At 41.2% G+C, this 19,847-nt stretch overlaps 1 protein-coding gene and 1 non-coding gene across 2 annotated transcripts; one reads left to right on the top strand and one right to left on the bottom strand.

The window, feature by feature from the left end:
- Positions 1 to 6,520: 6,520 nt before the first annotated feature.
- On the top strand, positions 6,521 to 6,605 carry LOC136484426 (small nucleolar RNA SNORD24). The gene has a single exon (XR_010765947.1). It is a non-coding gene; the product is annotated as a small nucleolar RNA SNORD24 (small nucleolar RNA).
- A 2,428-nt stretch (positions 6,606 to 9,033) lies between these two features.
- Positions 9,034 to 18,913, bottom strand: LOC136479196 (uncharacterized). The gene is made up of 3 exons (XM_066477136.1): positions 18,005 to 18,913; positions 17,560 to 17,740; positions 9,034 to 9,230 (listed from the first exon to the last, which is right to left on the bottom strand). The coding sequence occupies exons 1-3, from the start codon at positions 18,911 to 18,913 to the stop codon at positions 9,034 to 9,036; spliced, it is 1,287 nt and encodes a 428-aa protein (XP_066333233.1).
- Positions 18,914 to 19,847: the final 934 nt, after the last annotated feature.

Here is a 19,847-nt window from a genome sequence, read left to right as displayed (position 1 = left end):
GCCGGTGGCACCTCCCTCCTCCAGATCCGGCCGTCGGCGCCTCCCTCCTCCACACGGAAGGGCACCATGTTGGCCTCGGCGTGGTTGCTGCCAGCGGGCGAGGAGAGGCAGGACGCGGTGCCCGTCCGTCAGGTACCGCCGCCGCCCTACGCCGAGCTTCCCATGTCTTCTTTGGGCCCGTTGCCGGTGACGGGAACCCACCACACCAGGTATGCCCGCTCCTTCTCTTCCCTTCCTGCTGTGCCAAATTGAGCACCGAAACCCTAACTTGAGCTATTTAGCTATTTGTATTCGGATCTGATGTAATCCCAAGTGTGTACATGTATTATGCCTACTAACTTTGATATTTATTTTATCACCCATGTCAATTGGGTCTACGGTTTAGTGATCTCTCGTTAGCTTTGTATCTTGCTACATGTATCTGCAATGGAAACTGATGATCCAATTATCCTTTCCAATGGCTTTGCCCTCTGCTAGATTATCCTTTCCTCATCAAATGGAGCTGCTCCGAAGGTATAGATGCAACACCTTCTGAAATCTGAATCGACGATGCTGCAGCCAGGTAGGTCATTCTGTGCCCTCCAGGTTCAAAAATTTTCATCTATGTGTTGTAGTTATATCTTCCGTGAGTGCAAAGAAGAGAATGTATATACTGAGAGATGCTAAGCTGCAGCAGGTCATGTCTCTGTGGTATATCTCTTTGTTTCTACTGTCTCAGTATTAGTGTACTGCATAGCCTTCTGTTTTTATATAGTCCACTTATATATGAACTGAATAATTTGTAGTCATAGGTAAGTCGAATTGAGCATATTTAAGTTCTCACTTTCTTGTAGTTCACTTCAGCAGTTAGTTATTTTGAGAAGTGTCTTTCTTGGGATTTTGGCCTATATTCAGGACTACCTGACATGTTAGTGTCTTTCTAAGTCTCTGTGGTTTCTGTAATAGAACCGCCCAATTTATATAAGATCAAGTACGGCTGTCCCCGCTAACACGTTGACACGCGCATACTTTCACTCACATAAACCCGGTAGTCCGCCGAGTGTTCCGAAAGACCTCGATAAATCAACATCACAACCAAGATCGCGTGATTAAGCAAATACACATCACATACACAGGGTTGCAGCGGAAATAATATTACAAGTTTGGGTTTCAAAACCGATTAGTGAAAACAACATAGCTTTCAAAAGATTACATTAATATATGTTCCAAATACATTGCTAGCATAAGTGACATCATCCGACAAAAGCATATAGATGAGAAGTAAGTATAGAATCACCGAGCCCACCGGCGGTTAGCCACCATCTTCAATAGGCCGAGAACCTCACCTGCAACATGGTGGGATAAACCCTGAGTACTCGAATGTACTCAGCCAGACTTACCCGTCATAAACCAGAAATAAAGTGACACCAAGGATTATGCAAGGCTTTATTTGATGGAGCTGAGCTGACAACCTTTTTGCATAAAAGCTTGAGTAATCATTAGCATTATCCGCCTATAATAGCAGCGACTTTTAGCCATTACCTACCATCTATATTAGCACCTATACTAATCAATCACTTAATTAAGTTGCAAACAATAATAACCATATCAGGTAATTCATGGCTCATTATCATAGTCATCATCATCATCATCATTTAACCATATCATTAAATTTAGTGAGTCTACGTTGCCGCTGCTCAGTCAAGTTCTCACTATCCGGGAGAGACGGCGATTCGAATCGATTCCTATCCAGCTGGAGGGGTATTCCTAACACTCACCCAATCCACCTGATCAAGGGTTTCCTCGGGTCACCTTTGGTACATCTCAGGAATCGCGGCTCCGAGCAGCGCCGCACCCTCAGGGAGTCCACTCTACCAGGTGGTCAATCTCACCTCGGACTTACGCCAATAGCTCCCCGCACATCCTTACTACCGCCAGGGTGCGCACTTTCACTTCTCGGTCTTTCGGCCTGAGTTGAGCTACTCGGTTTCGCGGTCGGAACGAGTTATCCGGCCAACTAAGTGATAGGCATGCGTTCAACATGACATGAGGACATACAGCGAATCGGTCCTTAAACGACACAGACGGGGATAGATTCACACCCAAGACCTCCATGCCTTGTTGCTGCACTACCATCATCCCGTCCGGTCTCTTTTCATTATTAACACATGGTTCTTTTCCATGATAGCAATTATAGCCAACCATGACCAGAGCTCATCCTACATCTCGCAGGTGACAGGAAATCACCCGACTTCTACCGGTCTAAGCATAGCTAAGCATCATTCGATCCTACACTTAATTAGGGTTCATAGGATTTTATCTGGACAAGGTAAGGATATAATGCAATAATTGGTTCCAACCAATTCCTATACTTAATGCATCATCAACAATAAAAGATACTCAAGATCTTTGTAAAAACATGGGAGGCTTAGAATGCTCCGGGGCTTGCCTGGGATCCGACACAAGTCAGTTCAGTTAGGTTGCACCATCCTGGTGACATCTCAGGTCCTAGCACTTGCATTCAGGGGTTCTTCCATCCTCTGGACAGCCCACCGTTACACCATCGTCTGTCTCCACATCATGCGCTCCACGTCCACGTGCTGTACCTAGCGTACCTAGGATGAGATGCATAGATGCAGATGCATGAACATAAAGAATACACATGAAGGAATGCAACAAGCATACTAAACAAGCATATGTTACACTATACACACATAAGCATGTCATACAACCAGCTAGCTATACATGATCAAGTACTTCACAATTTAGCAAAACATTTTAGGCCTGCTACCTTAACTCTAGGTGTCCAAGATAACCATTTGCAATCATACAAACAAGAGCAAGTAGAAGCAAACAATTCTAGATACAAGCAGATTTGGACAGCAGCAAACAGTCACTTGTTTCCAACATAACTTAAGCTACAAACATCCCACAAGGATGATCTAAGACTTTATGAAAATCCATAGAAATTGTCTACAAGATTGATGTTTACATAAAAAGCTAATTACAAAGTTAAACAGGTCAAACATGTAGATGTTTCAGACCTATCCAGACATGGACATAAAACTGATTGCAACTTCAGAGAAGCATAACTGAAGTTACACAAATCCAAATGACTTGCAAGAAGACATTCTGGAAATCTTATGAAATTGTCTACAATTGATATTTAAACCTATCAGCATGATTCCAAAGTTAACAAGGTTAAATAGGCACATTTATCAAGGCTGGTCCAGAAATTCCAGAAAGCTACAATTTCTGAAGACCAACTTAGAACAGTCATAACTCACAAACTACTTGGCCACCTGCCATGAAAATTTAACACAAGCTATTTAGGTGAGTTATCTATAACTTTCTTATTATCATCTTAAGATGATTCTACAGTTAGAAGGGTCAATTAATCCAATAATTGCATCTCTGTCAAAACATAGACAGAAACTGACATGCCACTTTAAATAGCTATAAATGGAGTTATACATATCCAATAAATGTGGTTCTAGACTTTTTAGAAATCTTATCAAATTCTAAACAACTTTGTTGTAAACACCTAAAGCAAATTCTACTATTAAGAAGGCCCCACAATACCAACAAGGTAACCCTGTCAGAGTTTGGGCAGAAACAGCCACTGATATTTAAGCAAGTATAACTCAAGACCTACTTAACCAAAAATCATGATATTTAGCTTTTTGAAAAGCTTAATAAAAGTACTACAACTCAAGTATTATCATGAAGTCATGATTCATAACTTAACTAAGCCAAATAATTCAAGCATGCAGGACTATTCAGGGTTGGAGCAAGGCAATACAGTACATTTGTTATTTTTATAACTCTTAAAATATAAATCCTACACTTCTGAAATTTTTACCAGACAACAACAATAACCTTATGAGCACTCCATAAAAATTTCACATTTATTTGAGTAAAATAACTGCAGTTATAAAAAGAACAAGACATGACTAGCATTAAGAACCTAACTTCCTAAATCTATTTTTACAGCTAAACCTTTAAACTAAAACATGTAATATTATTGATCTAGTACATAGGTAATTTCACAAGGATTCCAAAAAGTCCACATTTGTTATTTTAGGATTTTTCTACTAATTAATACGGATTTTCAAAGTGTAGCATTCAAAACTGTAAAAACCAGAGAAAACAAGGAAATTGAACTCTTGCATCGGGGTCCCTGCGGAAAGCTGAACTCAAAGATCAGCGAAGAGGTCCTTCAGGCACTATTTAAATGAGTTATGGATTTGCACTTAGACCCTTTGCTTTTCTTGAATTGTTGCGCAACGTCCCTCGTCTTCTTCAAACTGAACACACGAGAGCTGCGGCCGTCGGGACCGGCCAGCGGCTGCATCGACCGGCTGCGTGGCCAGACAGGGCAGGACAAGGGTCGGCCGGCTCTGCCGTGGCTGGCTGTGACCTTAGCCCGGCCGGCTGGAGCCAGTAGCGGCGTGGCTGCGGCGGCAGTGGCCCGAGGCGACCGTAGAGCGGCGTACCGGTGACCGTAGCTAGGCGAGGACGAGCGCGCTGAGGCTTGGCCGGCCGGTTGAGAAGGAGGGCCGTGGCCGCGCCGGGGCCCTGGCTTGGCCAGCAGCGGGCAGCAGCTGCATGGCCGCAGCCAGCGCGAGCGGCAGCACACACGGCAGCGGCGCGCGGCAATGACGGCTGGGAGAGAGCAGGAGAGGGAAGGGAAAGGGAGAGTGAGAGAGTGGAGAAGGCAGGGTGCCGGTCCTTTACATGTGCACGGCAAGGTGGCAGCGATGCAGCACAGGCGAGCCACGCGCATGGCGGCCACGCGAGCTGCAGCGCCAGAGCAATCTGTCGGCCACTGTTCAACATTTTCAAAATTCTAATACCACCGCGAAAATACAAGCTGAAATCTCATTTTCCTCCCCTCATAACTCCTAAACCGATCGATTATTTGCTCCACCGATTACACCGTTGTGTAGGGCTACAAGAGTACTCTAACTTTCCTTAAAGGAGTTTTCCCAAATTCGAAATGGTTTGCAAACTAAAATTCGCCAAATATGGGTACATTGAAACTGAAAACGAGAAGTTCGTCATCTACACTTAGCCAAATTTCAGGGTTCCAAAAACAGCAGTTCATTGAATCTTGTGAGCTCCATTGGACCTAGCTATGCACTGAACTAGCTCTTGAGCATCAAACAAATTTGGCTCTATTTGACTTAAACTTCAACTTTTATTTAAGGTGTAACTCCATGCAAGCACTATAAGTAATTGGTCAACATCGGTCAAAGTAGCATCGCGGTAAAGCTTAAATCCAAGTTTTAGACCGATGGAGGTATTTTCTTGTCCTCCGCTCAACACGAACCCTTCATGACTTTTGTTGTAGATTTCAATTTGAGTCGTTTGAGCAAGGTTACAAGGTTTGGTTGACTTCATATGTTTCCAGTCACTTGATAAAGCAATTCATGCAAAGATATGACTTATCATTTCATGTGACTTTTTGATTCCAAACTTCATGAAACTTTTCTACGGGTCTAGATGGATGCATGTGGATGTAATGTACATGGAAGAAGCATGCTTAGAATTACTCTTGCATAATCTTAACAAGGGTCCATATGTAAGCAGTTGTGTGTGGCCCAAGTTTAAGTTGAAGCTCCATCATGTAGATTGGATCTTGACACCTTGATTACCACTTGACATGTCATGTTTGTGCTCAAACCCATTGCTTAACTGGTGATAAACACCGGGGGTGTTACAGTTTCATACTCTGACTCTAGTTGGAAATAGATTTCTAAGGTAAGATATCAAGTATGTACATGGAATCTGACAATTATCATGCTGTACCTGATCAGTAACTAATGGAAGTATCACTAGATTTTACCAGTGACATTTAATTTGGACTTGAAATATCAAAAGTGTGTTCTAAACTCCACTCCTTAGGCTTCCTTTCTTGTTTTACCAGTGACATATTTAATTTGCTTATGTTTAGACCTGGGTCTGGATCATGTACTGGTGGTTCATAGTGTTGGATCATGTACTGGTGGTTCATAGTGTTTGTAGCTCTCGCAGGTGAGCGTGCTGCCACTGTAGGTGGACCTCCTGCAGCTACCGCCGGGGGAGCCCACGCTGCGCTGCTCTCCCCTTCCCTAACTATGCCTTGTGACTTTTTTTTGTTTTGTACTACTCTTGAGTGGCTGTGATGAATCAAGTTTCCATTAGAGAACTTCTGCACTTTAGCACCTTATGAGCTGGTACTTGGGATATTTTGTTCTGTTTGCTGCTTAACTAGGATGGCTTGTACCAGTACAAGCAACCAGTTCTGTGGCCAGTTCAATTCCCATTAGAGAGAGAGAATTAAATTAAGCTCCAGGTGAAATTAAGTTGCAGTTGTCATGCTGATAATGGGTAAATCTGAGCCATTTCTCATTGTGGTTGATTATTTGATACATACATTTGTTATGATGATACATCATTTTCACATCATTATGTATGGTTTTGTATGTAGTTATTACATTGGCCTCATTGCATCCAACTCCTGTAAATGGATTCATTCATTTGTCTATATATTGTGATGTGCCTGTGATGTGATCAAAATATTTGCTACTCTTGATGGGTTTTCCCATTTGGTGATCTTAATGTGCACCAAGATCTCTGAGGCCCATTACATTGCAATTAGAAAGACCCCGTTCATGTGAGCACTTAAGAGTGGCAGTAGGAGTTGTTGATGTTTTATGGCTGTATTCTTTTTACATTGAAATTTATCCTACCGTGTCCTCGTATCTGACTGCCCTTGTTTGCTCTATCAGGAGCTTGAGGAGAAGTGGAAGGAGAAGGCCAAGGTTGCCTATGAGAGGAGGAAGCAACTGGCTAAGCTCCGCGTCAAGGCTGAGAAGACAGCCGAAGAGAAGTTGGGATCTCAGCTGGAGATTCTTGCCTCAATCAAGTACGAGAAGCTGTGCTTTCGCATCAGTTTTGTGGAACATCTGGTCCATTGTTTTAAATAGTTTGGTAAAAGTTTGTGGTAGCCATTTCACAGTGAATTTGAATGATATAGTTATTTAACTGAAATATGAATAGATAATGGATTACAATTTAGCAACACACCTGCTGGCCTCATCTATTACTACACACTGTGAAGCACTACCTGTACTGTGTGGACATTAAAAAATTACATTACCTCTGGTTTAGGTGCACAATATGAGATATAATCCAACAGTGCACAATGTACAAGAAGCAAACGCTTTTATATTGTTTTAGGCAATTTATTTACCCATCTATAGTGGTGCTAGAACACTGAATTGAACAATAGGCACTGAATTTGTATTGGGCAGCTGCATTTTTCACTGATTTGCTGAACAGACATGCAGTCCATTTGTCCTCACTGAGTTGTGCCTTATTACCTAGATATAGGTTAATAAATTGTTTTAACATTTGCATGCACTTTTGTCAATTTACATCTGGCAACTACTTCTGCATAGATATCTAAACACTTTTGGTTCTAAAAATATGTTCCTTTTCACTTTTGTTTCTAAAGATAGTTTTGCTTGGATGAAGTTTTCACGTATGTTTGTAAGGACAGTTTTGCTTAGATGAACTGATGAAGTAGCATGCATATGCCTACAGTTTTTCACATGTTTCAGGTCATCGACCATATATAGACTGTTTTATTGCTTTACCAAAGCAAATTTTGCTACTTGTACAGAATGTGGGAAAGGGGAAGCATTGTCTTTACTTATATTTGCTTGAGCTCCAGTTGTCAATTAATCTCAGATTTGTACTGAATGCCATATAGAGTGACTTTGCTGCAAAATTTGGATATGAATGCCATATTGAGCGACTTCGCTACCATCACTTATCTCCGCAGGTTCCCTTCTTCCCTGCCTTTTAATGTTGACCGAATGATTTCCATGTCTTATTTGGCTTCTTTGAAAATCATTTCTTTGGATCTGAATATAGTTGTCACTTAGGGCTGAAGGAAGTGTAAGAATTATTTTTAAGAGTGTGATCAGATTGCCAAAACAATGAATTTGGAGATTATTGTAGTGTTCATTTATTCTGTACAACATAAATGAACCCCAATATAATATCAGGTAGCTTTGTGAACTGAAGTAAATAATCAGATTTGCTCTAGTTACTATATTCCTGGTTTTAGATATAGCGCGTTAGCTCTTTCTTTCTCAGCCATCCCTACTTGTAGTGCTCTCTATGATCACTCTTTTAATTCGGAGACGTTGGACAAGAAATCAGCTATATTGTTTTACTGCATATTTAACAAAATTTCTCATGATTCGTTATATTTTTCTTGTTTTGGCTGTAGGATATGGAGATGAATGGATGTGTAGCAGCTACTGTGTTGCTGTCTAAGGGCTTGTAGGAAGTAGTAATTACTAAACTTCTATCTATTTCCTATATGTTAGTTGCATGAACTATAGCATTGTAACTTGGGTCTGCGTTATGGTGTACTAAGAGTGTTTTGTATGGCAACTATTAAACTAAAATATGCTGAGAAAAAAATTATTTTTTTCTTTGGAAAATTGGTTTGCCGAGTGTAATTCCCAAAAACACTCGGCAAACAATAATGGTATGCTGAGAAAAAAATTATTTTTTTCTTTGGAAAATAGATTTGCCGAGTGTAATTCCCAAAAACACTCGGCAAACAATAATCCTTTGCCGAGTGTATTTTGAAAAAACACTCGGCAAACCACTTTTTTTTGCCGAGTGTCAAATTTGACACTCGGCAAACCATTTGCCGAGTGCGCGATAAAAAACACCGTAGATCATCTTGACCTGTAGCTGTTTGCCGAGTGTAGATGCCGTGTCTGTAGATGACGTGTGCTATTTGCCGAGTGTTACACTCGGCAAAGCATTTGCCGAGTGTTTTTTTTTTTGTCTTTGCAGAGTGCCTGTGGCACACGGCAAAGTCACTGTTTCCGGTAGTGAGTCCTCTGACACACTGGAACTGATCCTGCCATTCTACCTACCATACCATGGCTTCCAATAGAACCACTCACAGGAAGCTGAACATGGGGACATTATTATCCATCGTTGCCACCATGCTGGATCGCCGAGCTGGCATGCTCGTGTTGTTCAGCTGCTTCTTGTTCCCTGCTCACCACACATGCACAGCAGCAGCCCCAGCCACCCGCCAGTGGTAACAGAAAGAGTCCGAGCTGCATACCGCACGAGAGGGACGCCCTGCTGGCATTCAAGCAAGGTGTCACCTGGGACCCTGCAGGCCGCCTCAACTCGTGGCAGCGAGACGGTGATCACGGCGAGCAGGACTGCTGCCGGTGGAGAGGCGTCAGGTGCAGCAACCGAATTGGCCGATCAACCAGATTTGGTCGGCCAGGTAAGTCCTTCTTTGCTTGCTCTGGATCATCTAGAGCATCTTGACCTCAGCGAGAACGAACTAGAGGGGCCAACTGGTCATATTCCTAAGTTCTTGGGCTCTCTCAAGTATCTCAACCTCTCAGGCATACTACTCTCAAGAGCTTCACCTAAATTTAGCCAACGCATGCATGAATCAAAGTGTATGTAGAAGTTGTTACATAATGTTGCTGGTTTTCTTTTTGAATGAAATGTGATATCCACACACTTTGCCGTAAGAGTTGTAATATCACAGCGTCAATTATGATGATATGGCCAAATTAAATACTAATAATAATTCGGGCTTGTGCTTATGTTGATCACAGCGTCCCTGTTTTGGTGTCGGATTCTGCCTAATTGCTTACTCGTGTTGTGGTGCCATGTTTCCATGTTCGTCATCCACACATCAAGGAAGTCTCATGTCTCCTCCATGACCTTTGTTTCCATGCTCGTCGTCAACCGTTAATTGCTGAAGTGAGAAAGAGGCGACTGCACTTATGTTCAGTGTAGAATTAGCACACAACTTACAGACACACATAATATCCACATCCACATTAAATTTCATGGTTGATTGCTCTGATTTTACATTTGGCCGACATCTCTTCCAGATGGAGATGGGTCCCACCTCTCTTCCATATGGACGGCTCCCGTGTGGGCCCACTCTGACTTTGATCCAGCAGTTCAAAATCGGTTCCTGTGTGGTGTTGCTTAGGTAGATGGATTGCACTGGTTGTTCTAAAAAAAATAGATGGATTGCACTGGCATTCAGAAGTTTCTTTGCTGGCAAAACATTGTTTTAGTTCGGAGATTGTATGATTGAGCAGCTGATCTCCTCTCCTGTGTCCTGCTGGTTTCTTTTTCTTTTTTTAAAAACAGTTGCATACTCAAAGTACACTATAAGTAACATTCACTTACAAACATTGAACAGGCAAGGGGAGCAAATTTCTCAGAAATTGAAGAGCCCAATATATGAGCACAGTTTCCCTGGTGGCGTACACTGCTACAGCAGGAGTTGCACTGCCTCCTTGCCTAGTGACGAACATGCATGGTTCCTAGTGACGAACATGCATGGTTCCTTGTAATCTTGACGACGCACTGGAGAGGTGCCAGTGAAATAGGGTGCATAATGAGTTTGAGATGCAGTAGTACTCCAGGCACATTTGAGATTACTTTATGACTAGACGTAAAAATTAAAGTTATAGTCAGCAGCATGATGGTTCGTTACCGGAAACAGTAGCTTTGTCGTGTGTCCACGGCACACGGTGAAATGTCCTAAATGGCTAGAGGGGGTGAATAGCCTAATAAAAATTTCTACAACAACACTTAAGACGAGGTGGTTAGATAACTAAATGGCATAATGCAAGTTTTACGATAGCACTACAAGAAAGATGCAAGTCACCTATCCACAAGTCTAGTGAGCTATATTTTTCTAGGCACTCAAAAGTTAAGACTAAAAACTACTACTAGAGAACTATCAAGAAAGCTAATTACAACTAGCAAGGAAAGCTATCACTACACAAGATGTATATCAAAGTAAATACAATAGAGTGATAGAGAGGGTTATACCGCCATGGCAGGTGATCAACAATAAATACAATGAAATCCTCAGAATAGTAATGACACAAGTTTTTTATCTGAGGTTCACTTGCTTGCCGGTGAGCTACATCCTTGTTGCAGTGATTCACCCACTTGGAGGTTCACGAGCTAATTGGCATCACACGCCAAACCGCAATCGGGTGCCGCACAACCAACACAAGATGGGGATTCACAAGCTATGAGGAATCCACTAGAGATGCCTTTTGTGAACTCCCACGGGAAAGGCTCAAGAACCCCTTACAATCACCACGATCGGAGCCGGAGACAAACACCACCCTCCGCTCAACGATCCTCGCTACTCAAAACCATCTAGGTGTGGCAAACACCAAGAGTAACAAGAGAAATCCACAGCGAAACCCAATCACCAAGGGCCTCTAGATGCAATCACTCAAGCAATGCACTTGGAATCACTCAATCTCACTTTGATTTGCACTATCGAGCAAGGAGATGAGTGGGAGGGAGTATGCTTAGCTCAAAGGGATGTTAAGAATGTCAAAATGCCAAGAGAGATACCTCAAAGCCAGCCAACTACTATTTATAGACACCCCATTGAAAACATACCCGTTGGCCCCTTTAGTGGGCTGACTGCGCGTCGACCGGACGCACTGCAGGGTGCACCGGACGCGTCCGGTCACCAGCGTCTGGTCACTCTTTGGACACCATGTGTCCTAGCCTTTTGAATGTTACCATTGGCGTGCAACGCCTCCTTTGCGCATGCTCACTTCACTCGCACAGGACGCGTCCGGTCAACTGACCGGACTCGCAACGCCTTAGCGTCCGATCCAACTCAGAGAGGTTCTAGAAATGATTTTTCCTGACCAGACGAGTCCGGTCAGCTTGACCGGATACGCCACAGCGTCCGGTCGCCGTTGCACTGCTCTGCCTATCGAGGAACCGAGGCAGCGTCGCATTTGGTCGCGCCGGAGGGCCAGCGTCCGATCACCGCTGCGCTGCTGCCCTTCTCCTAGGGTTTGTCACCGGACGCGTCCGGTCCCATGGGGACCAGCATCCGGTCACAGTAGTGACCCCTTCTCTTATCTCCAACACTTCACCCTTGCTCCCAAGTGCTAAACACAATGTGTATCATCTTTGTGCATGTGTGTTAGCATATTTTCAAAGCATTTTCAAGGGTGTTAGCACTCACTAGAATCTAAATGCATATGTAATGAGTTAGAACATCTAGTGGCACTTTGATAACCGCATTTCACAATGAATTTTGCCCCTCTTCATAGTACGACTATCAATCCTAAATACCCTGACACCCTCTATGGTGTCTTGAGTGCCAAAAACAAAATGGCCCTATCAAGTATACCTTTGCCTTGAGCCCATTTTGTTTTTCTCTTTCTTCTTTTCAAGTTGGATCACTTGAACATCATAGCCGACCACTCCTTTACCATGGCCGATCACTCCAAAGCACAGCCGACCACACGCCGACCACTCAAGTGCCTTGCCGACCACACTAGCGCCATAGCCGACCACATAAGAGTTTTGGCCGAGCACACTAGTGTCATAGCTGAACACTCAACTTGATCTTGGACCAATCCTTTATTTGCTACACACACTTAGCACTTAGGTTAGTCCAAATAGGTTTCATCAATTAGCCAAAACCAAACTAGGGCTTTCAATCTCTCCCTTTTTGGTAATTGATGACAACCTTCACAAAGATATGAAATATAATCAATTTGAACTTGAGTTGCTTGTCCAAGCATTTTGTTCATGAATTGTATTTGGACAAGTTACACAAATTCGGTTTGGTAGTTATTAGCTCCCCCTACATATGTGCTAGATGAGTTTGGTACAAAGCATTGCACATATGTATTGATAAGAATTGTGGGAGAGTGAACAACTACCAAATGAATGCTAAGGAGTAAAGAATGGACCTTTGAAGCGTGATACCATCGGAGTGCACAATTTCTACCATCCTTAGCACCATGGATAGCTAGATACCACTTGAAAGCCACTTGAAAAACAATAAACAACTAGATACCTCATGAGATCAACATTATATGATAGGCTCTAGTGTCATTTGGTGAAACTATCACTTTGTAGCATATCTAGCTATCACTTATGCATGCTAGTATTTCAATCACCATACAAGTTCTATTTCTATCATACACCACACAAGCATGTTAATTAAATTTAGAAACTTGTGCAATGCAATCGATCATATGAATATGCTCATGTAAAGGCAACAATCAAGTTCATGAGCTTGCTCCCCCTACTTGTGTGCTTAAATTTTAATAGATCCTTCCCTTTTGTCATATCTTTCTTGTAAATAACTTCTCCCCCTGTGTTAACTTCTCCCCCTATGTTATGCAAGCTTTATAATGGAATCTCTTTTACCATAATGCATTTAATATCTTTGTACCACTTCTCCCCCTTTGTATCTTTTATCTCATTCTATCTTTGTGACTAACTTCTCCCCCTTTGTCATCCATTATCACAAAAGGTACCCAATTTTAGTAGGAAGATTTTAGTCAATTAATAGCTAGAGGGGTGTGAATAAGCCTCTTAGGGTTGAGTCAATAGTTTAATTGGTTTAAACTAGACAACATGTATAAGATATTTAACTCGGTTTAAACCAATAACAAGCTTCTTCACACATCATGCAATGGTTATCTTGCTAGTGTTGAGTTAAATACTTGATACACATTAGCTAGATCAAACACTAGGTTCACAAGCTCATAAACAAGTTATATGCTACCACTAGATCATAGTAAACATAGAAGCAATAGTGGCACCATATAATCATTAAAAACATTTGTTTTTAGTGAATAAGCCTAATAAGTGCAAAGTATGTCTAGATGCGCTAAGCAAGTCCTTAGCAAGGAATGTATGCATGCCAAACAACTTTTACCTTTGCTTTCCTTGGAGGAGAGGCATGCCATATATATGTGGGGGATGGCTAGAGGGGGTGTTATCAACACATATTGGAGAAGTCAAGTATGTTCAATTTATTCCTTATCTTGCAAAACCTCTTCTCATCCAATGGTTTGGTGAATATATCGGCAAGTTGATCATGGTGCCCACACTCTCAATTGAAATGTCCCCTTTTAATTGATGATCTCTTATGAAATGGTGGCGGACATCAATATGCTTTGTTCTTGCATGTTGAACTGGATTGTTGGTTAGCTTGATAGCACTCTCATTTTCACATAGTAATGGCACTTTCTTGAACTTGATTCCAAAATTATTCAAAGTAGCCTTCATCCAAAGTAGTTGTGCACAACAACTACCTGCGGATATGTATTCGGCTTCGGCGGTTGAAAGTGCAACACTATTTTGCTTCCTTGATGACCATGAAACAAGTGATCTTCCAAGCAGTTGACATGTGCCCAATGTGCTCTTTCTATCCACTTTGCATCCCGCATAGTCGAAGTCCGAATATCCAATTAACTCAAAGTTAGTCCCTTTGGGATACCACAATCTAACTCCTTGTGTATGCCTCAAATACCTCAATATTCTTTTTATTGCTTTTAAATGACTTTCTCTTGGTGAGGCTTGGAATCTTGCACATATGCATACACTAAACATGACATCCGGTCTTGATGCAGTTACATAGAGTAGGCTTTCAATCATTGACTGATACAATTTTTGATCCACCATGTTACCACTTGAATCCAAGTCCAAATAACCATTTGTTCCCATAGGTGTATGAATTGCCTTGGCTTCCTCCAATCCAAACTTCTTGACCATATCCTTGATATACTTGCCTTGACTCACAAATGTACCATTCTTCATTTGCTTGATTTGAAGTCCAAGGAAGTAACTAAGTTCTCCAATCATAGACATTTCAAACTCATTGGCCATCATATTTCCAAATTCTTCATAAAAATCTTGATTGGTTGATCCAAATATGATATCATCCACATATATTTGCAACACAAACAAGTCTTTGTCTATCTTCTTGGTGAAGAGAGTACTATCAACCTTGCCCATTTTGAATCCCTTTGAGAATAGGAAATCCCTCAACCTCTCATACCATGCCCTAGGTGCTTGTTTCAAACCATACAATGCCTTCTTTAGCTTGTACACATGGTTGAGTTTCTTGTTATCTTCAAATCCGGGAGGTTGCTCAACAAATACTAGCTCATTGATATAGCCATTGAGAAAAGCACTCTTCACATCCATTTGATAGAACTTTATGTTGTGAGCACAAGCATAGGCTAATAAGATTCTAATTTCCTCCAATCTTGCAACCGGTGCATATGTTTCTCTAAAGTCAAGACCTTCCACTTGTGTATATCCTTGTGCAACTAATCTTGCTTTGTTTCTCACAACTATTCCATCTTGATCTTGTTTGTCGCGAAAGACCCATCTAGTGTCAATGACATTGTAGTTCTTTGGTCTTTCAACTAATTTCCAAACTTGATTTCTTGTGAAGTTGTTTAGCTCTTCATGAATTGCATTCACCCAATCAACATCTTGTAATGCTTCTTCTATCTTGGTAGGCTCAATAGATGATACAAATGAGTAGTGTTCACAAAATGAAGCCAATCTTGATCTTGATTGTACACTACTTCTAATGTCACCAACTATTTGATCTATAGGATGATCTCTTGTAATACTAGTTGGTTGTAGCACTTGCACTTGATTGCTTGAGCTTGGTTGGTCATTTGGTTGAGATGATGTACTTGCCACTTGTTGATCTTGCATTGGGGATGATGAACTAGCTTGATTTGCATTAATTTTCACATGTAATGGTGTGAATACTTGGCATTCATCATCTTGCTCATCTATCACTTCTCTAGGTCTTATGTCACCAATGTCCATATTCTTCATTGCATTTGCCAATAGTGGACCTCTCACATCATCATGATTCTCATCTTCATCTTGAGATTCATTTGTTTCATCAAACTCAACATCATGAACTTCTTCAACTATCTTGCTTGAATTATTCCATACTCTATATGCTTTGCTTGTAGTTGAATAACCAAGTAAGAACCCTTCATCACATTTCTTCTCAAATTTGCTCAATCTTGTGCCTTTCTTTAAGATATAACATTTGCAACCAAACACTCTAAAATATGCAATGTTGGGCTTTCTTCCATTCAATAGTTTATATGGTGTCTTCTCAAGCATTCTATGACAATAGAGATGGTTACTACAATAGCAAGCCGTGTTGATAGCTTTGGCCCAAAAAGAATCACTCACATTGTATTCACTAAGCATTGATCTTGTCATATCAATAAGTGTTCTATTCTTTCTTTCAACAAGACCATTTGATTGTGGAGTGTACTTGGGAGAGAATTTATGTTTAATTCCAAATTCATCACAAAGCTCATCAACTCTAGTATTCTTGAATTTACTACCATTGTCACTTCTAACTTTCTTGATAGTTGTATCAAACTCAAGGCATCTCTTGATAAAAGTTTTGAATATATCAAATGTTTCACTTTTATCACTAAGAAAGAATACCCATGTATATCTTGTAAAATCATCAACTATAACAAATCCATACTTGTTTCCACCAATGCTAGTATATGTGGTTGGTCCAAACAAGTCCGTGTACAATAGCTCAAAAGCTCTACTTGTACTCATCATGCTTTTGCTAGGATGTGTATTTCCAACTTGTTTGCCGGCTTGACAAGCACTACATAGTTTGTCCTTCTCAAATACTACATCTTTCAAGCCTTTAACTAGATCATGCTTAACCAATTTATTCAATTTTTCATTCCAACATGACCAAGCCTTCTATGCCATAACCAACCCATGCTAGATTTAGTGAGCAAGCAAGTTGACAATTGAGTTTCACTAGTATTGAAATCAACCAAGTAGAGGTTCTCATATCTAAATCCTTTGAATATCAAATTAGAACCATCTACACTTATGATTTCTACATTATCAACTCCAAATATACATTTGAAACCAAGATCACATAATTGAGCTACCGACAATAGATTGAAGTTCAAGCTTTCAACTAGCAGCACATTGGATATACTCATGTCATTGGATATTGCAATCTTACCAAGCCCTTTGACCTTGCCTTTCCCATTGTCACCAAATGTGATAGAATCAAACTCATTGTTATCATTTGACTTGATTGAATTGAACATTCTTGAATCACCGGTCATGTGTTGAGTGCACACACTATCAAGCACCCAATGCCTTCCTTTGGTTTTGTAATTTACCTACAAGAAAAGATCAATTCTTTTTAGGTACCCAAACTTGCTTGGATCCTCCAAGGTTAGTTACTAAGCTTTTGGGCACCCAAATTGCCTTTTCTTTGGGCCAACAATGGGAGCACCAATAAACTTTGCCTTTACACCGTTAGTACCCTTGGTAAGCATGTAGCAAGAATCAAAACAAATAGAGGATACATTAGTATTGTTCTTCTTGTTCTTGCATGCTTGCTCTACATGCCCAACTTGCTTGCATCTAGTGCAAAATGGACCATTGCCCTTCATAAAACTAGTCTTGTGAGTTGTAAAGGTCGCCTTGCCATTCTTGGGGTATAGCCCAATCCCTCTTTGTTGAGAGAAAATCTTTGGCTACCAAGCACTTTAGCAAGCATTAGTGAGGAATCACTTGTGAAACCATCACTAGTAGATGAGGTAGAAGTGGATGTGCTACAAGAAGGGTTAGTGGGAGCAATAACACTAGGCTTATAATAGGATTCATCAATAATATTACAAGTTAAGCCTTTGTTACTTGTTTGAATTTGTTCCTTCTCATTTTGGACAACAAGAGAAGAGTGAGCTTTCTCAAGCTTGGTGTGAGCCTCTTTAAGCTTTTCATGGGCTTCCATTAGCCTCTCATAAGATGCTTTTAGCTCCTCAAAGGATTGCTCAAGAGCTTTGTTGCTCTTGCGCAATTCTTTGCACTCCTTTCTCTTTATGTCAAAATGATTACGAGCATCTTCAAGCATGTCAATTAGTTCATCTTTAGTGGGTTCATCATTGTTATCACTATCACTTTCATTGTCACTCTCATCATAATATTATACCTTTGAGCCCTTGGCCATGAAGCATGATGGAGAGTCAAATAGTGAAGGCTTGTTGATAGCAACACTTGCAAGAGCCTTCTTCTTGCTTGATGTCTTCTCATCATCACTATCATCATCACTTGTGGATGCATCACTATCCCAAGTGACTACATATGATCCTCCCTTCTTCTTCTTCTTGAAGATCATTTTGCTCTCTTTCTTGCCCTTATTCTTGATGTTCTTGTCATCATCGTTGTCACTATTATGTGTGTAATCCACAATGAGATGATCCTTGCTATTGCACTTGAAGCATCTTCTTGGTTCATCCTTATTCTTGGAGGATCTCTTCTTTCTTCTAGCACGATAGCCTTTCTTCATCATGAATTTGCCAAATCTCTTTACAAATAGAGCCATTGCTTCACCATCTTCTTCATCACAAGTACTTGGGCACTCATCATTGCTTGACTCTTCTTGCTTGGCCTTGCCCTTGGATGATGATGTGGCCTTGAATGCCACACTCTTCTTCTTTTCATCCTTCTTCTCATTTTCTTCCTTGTCATCACGGTATGTATCATCGATCATCACATCACCAAGCACTTGGTTTGGTGTCATTGTGTCCAAACCACTCCTTACCAATAATGTGACCAACATGCCAAATCTTAGAAGGAGACATCTCAAGAATTTATGAGAGAAGTCCTTGTCCTTCACCTCCTCACCAAGCTCCTTTAGATCATTTACCAACACTTGGAGCCTATGAAACATCTCGGGTACATTCTCATCTTCCTTCATCTTGAAGCTAGCAAACTTCTCTTTGAGGATATAAGCTTTGGCGCCCATGACGGCTTGTGTGCCCTCATATGACTCTTCTAGCTTTACCCAAGCATCATGAGCCATCTCCATGTTCTTGATTTGCTCAAATACCCTTTGGTTGATAGCATCATGAATGACACTAAGAGCAATGTCATTGTTTTGCAACTTTTCTTCTTCGGCGGCGGTGGGAGCATTCGGATTAGCAACCTCAAACTTGGTCTCTACCACTTGCCATATATTTCTATTGATTGACTTGATATGTGTTGTCATTTTTGCCTTCCAATAGCTATAATTGGTGCCATCAAATTGGGGTGGCCTTTTGGTATTATTGATTTGAGCCATTTTAACACCAAAGGTTGTAAGCCTTGAATCAATAGTGTACTAGCTCCGATACCACTTGAAAGATCCTAAATGGCTAGAGGGGGGTGAATAGCCTAAAAAAATTTCTACAACAACACTTAAGACAAGGTGGTTAGATAACTAAATGTCATAATGCAAGTTTTGCGCTAGCACTACAAGAAAGATGCAAGCCATCTATCCACAAGTCTAGTGAGCTATACTTTTCTAGGCACTCAAAAGTTAAGACTAAAAACTACTACTAGAGAACTAGCAAGAAATCTAATTACAACTAGCAAGGAAAGCTATCACTACACAAGATGTATATCAAAGTAAATACAATAGAGTGATAGAGAGGGTTATACCGCCGTGGCAGGTGATCAACAATAAATACAATGAAATCCTTGAAATAGTAATGACACAAGATTTTTATCTGAGGTTCACTTGCTTGCTGGCAAGCTACGTCCTCGTTGTAGCGATTCACCCACTTGGAGGTTCACGAGCTAATTTGCATCACACGCCAAACCGCAATTGGGTGCCGCACAACCAACACAAGATGGGGATTCACAAGCTACGAGCAATCCACTAGAGATGCCTTTTATGAACTCCCACGGGGAAGGCTCAAGAACCCCTTATAATCACCACGATCGGAGCCAGAGACAAACACCACCCTCCGCTCAATGATCCTCACTGCTCAAAACCGTCTAGGTGTGGCAAACACCAAGAGTAACAAGAGAAATCCACAGCAAAACTGAATCACCAAGTGCCTCTAAATGCAATCACTCAAGCAATGCACTTGGAATCACTCAATCTCACTTTGATTTACACTATCGAGCAAGGAGATGAGTGGGAGGGAGTATGCTTAGCT

The sequence above is a fragment of the Miscanthus floridulus genome, chromosome 9 (genome assembly GCF_019320115.1).
Source record: "Miscanthus floridulus cultivar M001 chromosome 9, ASM1932011v1, whole genome shotgun sequence".
NCBI classification, from domain to species: Eukaryota; Viridiplantae; Streptophyta; class Magnoliopsida; order Poales; family Poaceae; genus Miscanthus; species Miscanthus floridulus.
The sequence above is the reverse complement of the archived record's forward strand: the minus strand, read 5'-3'. Positions and strand labels throughout refer to the sequence as shown.

Excerpts from the sequence above, each read along its gene's own strand:
- LOC136479196 (XM_066477136.1), bottom strand. The coding sequence starts at position 18,913 with ATGACAACACATATCAAGTCAATCAATAGAAATATATGGCAAGTGGTA. Across the intron at positions 17,741-18,004 it reads AGAAGAAGGGAGGATCATAT|AGAAAGGAGTGCAAAGAATT; the intron begins GTAGTCACTTGG and ends TTTGACATAAAG. Across the intron at positions 9,231-17,559 it reads GAAGGAACAAATTCAAACAA|CAGTCCTGCTCGCCGTGATC; the intron begins GTAACAAAGGCT and ends CTCCACCGGCAG.